This window comes from Coregonus clupeaformis, chromosome 17, assembly GCF_020615455.1.
Source record: "Coregonus clupeaformis isolate EN_2021a chromosome 17, ASM2061545v1, whole genome shotgun sequence".
Taxonomy (NCBI): Eukaryota; Metazoa; Chordata; class Actinopteri; order Salmoniformes; family Salmonidae; genus Coregonus; species Coregonus clupeaformis.
Window position 1 is genome coordinate 22,482,835 of NC_059208.1, and position 6,634 is coordinate 22,489,468.

Consider the following 6,634-nt stretch of genomic DNA (forward strand, 5'->3'; position numbering starts at 1 on the left):
ACTAGACACAATGAAAGATGAACTCAAACACTAGACACAATGAAACATGAACTCAAACACTAGACACAATGTAACATGAACTCAAACGCTAGACACAATGTAACATGAACTCAAACACTAGACACAATGTAACATGAACTCAAACACTAGACACAATGAAACATGAACTCAAACACTAGACACAATGAAACATGAACTCAAACACTAGACACAATGAAACATGAACTCAAACACTAGACACAATGAAACATGAACTCAAACACTAGACACAATGTAACATGAACTCAAACACTAGACACAATGAAACATGAACTCAAACACTAGACACAATGAAACATGAACTCAAACACTAGACACAATGAAACATGAACTCAAACACTAGACACAATGTAACATGAACTCAAACACTATACACAATGTAACATGAACTCAAACACTAGACACAATGAAACATGAACTCAAACACTAGACACAATGAAAGATGAACTCAAACACTAGACACAATGAAACATGAACTCAAACACTAGACACAATGAAAGATGAACTCAAACACTAGACACAATGTAACATGAACTCAAACACTAGACACAATGAAACATGAACTCAAACGCTAGACACAATGAAACATGAACTCAAACACTAGACACAATGAAACATGAACTCAAACACTAGACACAATGTAACATGAACTCAAACACTAGACACAATGAAACATGAACTCAAACACTAGACACAATGAAACATGAACTCAAACACTAGACACAATGAAACATGAACTCAAACACTAGACACAATGTAACATGAACTCAAACACTATACACAATGTAACATGAACTCAAACACTAGACACAATGTAACATGAACTCAAACACTAGACACAATGAAACATGAACTCAAACACTAGACACAATGAAACATGAACTCAAACACTAGACACAATGTAACATGAACTCAAACACTAGACACAATGTAACATGAACTCAAACACTAGACACAATGTAACATGAACTCAAACACTAGACACAATGTAACATGAACTCAAACACTAGACACAATGTAACATGAACTCAAACACTAGACACAATGAAACATGAACTCAAACACTAGACACAATGTAACATGAACTCAAACACTAGACACAATGTAACATGAACTCAAACACTAGACACAATGTAACATGAACTCAAACACTAGACACAATGTAACATGAACTCAAACACTAGACACAATGAAACATGAACTCAAACACTAGACACAATGTAACATGAACTCAAACACTAGACACAATGTAACATGAACAGCTCAGATTAGACTAACTAGAGGAAGAATAGGAACAAAGGAACATCCTCTGCATTAACCCATGCTAGACTGACTGTCTGGCTAGTGTATTGTTCCTCTCCTCTAACGTTACCTTACTGACAATGTTGTGTGAATACTCTTCAGAACTGTATTCTGTTGTTGTCCCAGAGTAGCCTGATCCAACCAGTGTTCTGTGGTTGTCCCAGAGTAGCCTGATACCACCAGTGTTCTGTGGTTGTCCCAGAGTAGCCTGATACCACCAGTGTTCTGTGGTTGTCCCAGAGTAGCCTGATACCACCAGTGTTCTGTGGTTGTCCCAGAGTAGCCTGATACCACCAGTGTTCTGTGGTTGTCCCAGAGTAGCCTGATACCACCAGTGTTCTGTGGTTGTCCCAGAGTAGCCTGATACCACCAGTGTTCTGTGGTTGTCCCAGAGTAGCCTGATACCACCAGTGTTCTGTGGTTGTCCCAGAGTAGCCTGATACCACCAGTGTTCTGTGGTTGTCCCAGAGTAGCCTGATACCACCTGTGTTCTGTGGTTGTCCCAGAGTAGCCTGATACCACCAGTGTTCTGTGGTTGTCCCAGAGTAGCCTGATACCACCTGTGTTCTGTGGTTGTCCCAGAGTAGCCTGATACCACCTGTGTTCTGTGGTTGTCCCAGAGTAGCCTGATACCACCTGTGGTATGTGGTTGTCCCAGAGTAGCCTGATACCACCAGTGTTCTGTGGTTGTCCCAGAGTAGCCTGATACCATCTGTGTTCTGTGGCTGTCCCAGAGTAGCCTGATACCACCTGTGTTCTGTGGTTGTCCCAGAGTAGCCTGATACCACCAGTGTTCTGTGGTTGTCCCAGAGTAGCCTGATACCACCTGTGTTCTGTGGCTGTCCCGGAGTAGCCTGATACCACCAGTGTTCTGTGGCTGTCCCAGAGTAGCCTGATACCATCTGTGTTCTGTGGCTGTCCCAGAGTAGCCTGATACCACCTGTGTTCTGTGGTTGTCCCAGAGTAGCCTGATACCACCTGTGTTCTGTGGCTGTCCCAGAGTAGCCTGATACCACCTGTGTTCTGTGGCTGTCCCAGAGTAGCCTGATACCACCAGTGTTCTGTGGCTGTCCCAGAGTAGCCTGATACCACCTGTGTTCTGTGGCTGTCCCAGAGTAGCCTGATACCACCAGTGTTCTGTGGCTGTCCCAGAGTAGCCTGATACCACCTGTGTTCTGTGGCTGTCCCAGAGTAGCCTGATACCACCAGTGTTCTGTGGCTGTCCCAGAGTAGACTGATACCATCTGTGTTCTGTGGCTGTCCCAGAGTAGCCTGATACCACCTGTGTTCTGTGGTTGTCCCAGAGTAGCCTGATACCACCTGTGTTCTGTGGCTGTCCCAGAGTAGCCTGATACCACCTGTGTTCTGTGGCTGTCCCAGAGTAGCCTGATACCACCAGTGTTCTGTGGCTGTCCCAGAGTAGCCTGATACCACCTGTGTTCTGTGGTTGTCCCAGAGTAGCATCTTACTCCCTTCCATGGAGCCATGATCCATAGGTAGAAATGTGTACAGTAAAATGTTCATGTTCTATACACAATCCTTCCCTCTCTCCCTCCAGAGTCGAGGACCAGGGCATCCATCGCGGTGTCCTCCTTCGACCACTCCACACCCTTTAAGCGGCCTCACTCCACCATCTCCAACAGTAGCACCTCCTCTTCCTCCTCCCAGTCCTCCTCCTCACTGCTGGGCTCCCTCAACCTGCACCTGTACCCCTCGCCTGCCCACCAGCACCCCCACGCCCTGGGCAGCGTACCCTCCTTCAGCCACTGGCCCTACGACTGCATTGAGGAGGACGAGCTGGAGCAGGACACTGGCAGCCAGCCTTCTATGAGTGAGTGACAGGCAGGCAGCCCCTAACAGGTATCCATGTCTGAGACCCAAATGACACCCTATTCTCTATTTAGTGCACTACTTTTGACCAGAACCCTGTAAGTCCTGGTCAACCGTAGTGCACTATATAGGGGATAGGGTGCCATTTGGTACGCATCCCATGTCCTCAGCCTAAAGTGTCTTACTGTCCCTAACACATTACTAAGGGTGTCTTGTTCCTCTCTGTCCCCCTGAAAGTGTCCCTAAACTAAATGACTACCTTATCTTCTCTGTGTTGTCCAACAGTCACAGAGAGCTCGGGGGAGACATCGTCCCAGTGTATCTCCAGTGACAGTGTGACGGGGCTGAGCAGCCTCGCCCTCCCCATCCCAGGCCACGGCCGCCCCAACATCATCATCAGCACCTTCCCCAGCGACTCCACTTCCTCCTTCCTGTGTTCGTCCACGCCTCTCGGCTCCTCCCACCCTCAGATGGCCCCTCCCCCAGCCCCGTTCCCTAAGGACCAGGACCTCCAAGCCCAGGGCAGCATCTTCATCACAGCAGTGAGTAGAATGGTTGTTTTTACACATAATAGTGACCTAGTGTAGACACATTTAAAGTAGCTAATAATGAAATCATTTCAAATACTTAATCTGTGCTTGATTGAGCATACTGAATCTGTGCTTGATTGATTTTGCCTGCCTTAATGGATCAATAGAATAGTCCCAAGCACTTCAGGCAGGCTAGAGCAAACGCTCAGTCATTAAAAGATTTCAAATAGTATTTGAACCCAGGTCTGGTCGGTAGCTAATAGCTCTGTTCTTGCGCTGATTGCTGAATACTCTCAGTTGAAGTGAAGTATCTTCTGAAGGTTTTTATACACTGGGGCATGAATGATTCTGTTTATTCAGAGGTTTGCTAACCCACCCCACTATCTGTCATCCAACATCATCCTGACCAATCAATCATGTCATTCCAGTGGAGTGAACAGTGAACATTGCAGCCATTGGCTCTCCCTGGTTTCTCTCTCACAACCATTTTGTGTGTTGTTTTGTTTTTGCCAGAGCAAGACCTCTCATATTACAATAGGCCTCTCTACAGTGGTCTGACTCACAGAGAGAGAGGGCTTTTTAGCTCAGTAAGTAATTGGGTCTGGCCAGAGTGAGCGTGGTCTGTGTCGTGTTCTGTTTGGTTCACAGCCTCGTTAACAACTGTGGGGATCTTCCTCCGTCTGTTCCCTGAATACTAATCTGTGTGTGTGTGTGTGTGTGTGTGTGTGTGTGTGTGTGTGTGTGTGTGTGTGTGTGTGTGTGTGTGTGTGTGTGTGTGTGTGTGTGTGTGTGTGTGTGTGTGTGTGCGTGCGTGCGTGCGCATGGATGCATGACAGTGTCCTGCTGGGGTTAAATGGCTGGTGTGTCGGGACTAGTTAACACTCTGGGTCCTAGTGATAGATGATTTGTTGTGTCAAGCTTTTGGGTTCTCTGGTCCGTCTCATGTGTCACGTCTCACGTCTCATGCTCCTCTGTGTCCTTCTGGCATGTGTGGTATAGCATGTTACATAGCTATATGTTTGTTCTGCTTTTGTTGGAGTTGTTGATGCACCTTCAAATGTTAAAAGGTTCACTTGCTGTTCATACAGTACCTTAGCTCAGCAGCTAGGAGGCAGCAGATCCTTTGTGATGGGTGCAGAAATCTGTTGTAATATACGGTTATGACATTGTAATCATCTACCCTTATGTTCATAAGATGTAGATGGAGCCTGATCAGTAGATTTACTGTCTAAATGTTAGACAATAATGTCAAATAAACCTTTCTCTAGCTCAGTAGTACCAGACAGTTGGGGTGGACGTTTGCAATGTTTGATAGTTTGTAAATACTTTTTGTTAACCCTGTCAATGTGTCTTCTTCTTCTTCTAGCTGTGAGGCCACTGCACTGAGAACTGGTGTTACGGAGGATCAGTAAGGACTTGTGAGTGAGGAAGCTATACTGTTAAGCATGCACAGTGGACTCTACTGTGTCTCTACTGGACTACTGGACTCTACTGTGTCTCTACTGGACTACTGGTCTCTACTGGATTCTACTTTGTCTCTACTGGACTCTACTGGTCTCTACTGGACTCTACAGGACTCTACTGTGTCTCTACTGACCACTCTGACAGCAACAGACACACAACAGACCACTCTGACGACAACAGACACACAACAGACCACTCTGACAGCAACAGACACACAACAGACCACTCTGACAACAACAGACACACAACAGACCACTCTGACAACAACAGACACACAACAGACCACTCTGACAACAACAGACACACAACAGACCACTCTGACAACAACAGACACACAACAGACCACTCTGACAACAACAGACACACAACAGACCACTCTGACAACAACAGACACACAACAGACCACTCTGACAACAACAGACACACAACAGACACTCGCCACTGAGACTGATGACTTATTCTTTGGGGGGGGGGGGGCATACTTTTGACAGCAATAGACACACGACAGACACTCACAGCAGAGACTGATGGCCTTCGGCATTTCATAACGATGTATTTAAAATTTGACATTGCTATGTATGCAGTACTTAAAGAAATAGTTTCACAAATGCTGGTACGTCATGTTCTGACTGTATATGTGTTTTAATGAACTAGATATGTATCACTGTTTATAATGTAGATGAGTTGTTGTTTTATTATGTCTTATTCAAGGAAGCAAACACATGGAAAGTACCCAGCAGACAGCCAGACAGACGCTTGTGGTGATTCACTGCCAGCTATTCTGTTGATTAAAGCCTCCATCACACCGACAGCGTCATTTGCATTTTGGTACACCAGAAGTACATTAATTTCCAATGGAACGCTGTGTTTGCCTTGCAGCATTGCTTTGCAGAGGCAGTTGCAGTGCGTTCTGTGTGGTGCGTATGTTGGCTTTATCGAACGTATGCGTCAAACTGTATGCGTAGACGGCTTGACAGAAATGGTAGCAGAAGGTGAATGTTGAACTTTTGTTGCACACATATCCAGATGATGCTGCGTAACATTTTGCGCAATGACGCTGTCGGTGTGATCGAGGCGACAGAACAAGCAACATCTCCCTGTCTCTCTGGCTTTTCTTATCATTACCAGTACTATGTGTCTCTCTGTACAGAGTATTAAACATGATATTAAAAGGCTCTTTGATTTTTAGCACCACAACTACATTTGACATGATATTACTTCTGCTTTTTCCCAATGCATAATATGACAATTATTTTTACTCAACCAACAATTACACTGTTTCAAGCAAGCAAGGCAAAGCACTCTGTCACGGATTCAGCCGAGGCTGCTCCCCCTCCTTGCTCGGGCAGGCTTCGGCGTTCGTCGTCCCCGGAGTACTAGCTGCTGCCGATCGATGTTTCTGTGTTTGTCTTGTTTGGTCTTTATTGTTTACACCTGTTTCCCATTATGTTTTATTGTGTTCCCTTTAT

At 45.5% G+C, this 6,634-nt stretch overlaps 1 protein-coding gene across 5 annotated transcripts in view; it reads left to right on the forward strand.

Annotated features, from left to right (window-relative positions):
• LOC121542601 (pleckstrin homology domain-containing family G member 4B) overlaps positions 1 to 5,382 on the forward strand; it is a 71,152-nt gene extending 65,770 nt beyond the window's left edge. For 3 of the 5 annotated variants that reach the window (XM_041852024.2, XM_041852026.2, XM_041852025.2), the window contains exons 22-25: positions 2,900 to 3,172; positions 3,457 to 3,713; positions 4,215 to 4,288; positions 5,068 to 5,382. In XM_041852024.2, coding sequence (XP_041707958.2) covers positions 2,900 to 3,172; positions 3,457 to 3,713; positions 4,215 to 4,259 — 575 coding nt within the window. In that variant the 3' untranslated portion in view covers positions 4,260 to 4,288; positions 5,068 to 5,382. Of the gene's footprint in view, positions 1 to 2,899; positions 3,202 to 3,456; positions 3,714 to 4,214; positions 4,289 to 5,067 lie in introns of those variants that run through there. The other 2 variants (XM_041852027.2, XM_041852028.2) reach the window with 2 other exon arrangements.
• The last annotated feature ends 1,252 nt before the right edge of the window (positions 5,383 to 6,634 follow it).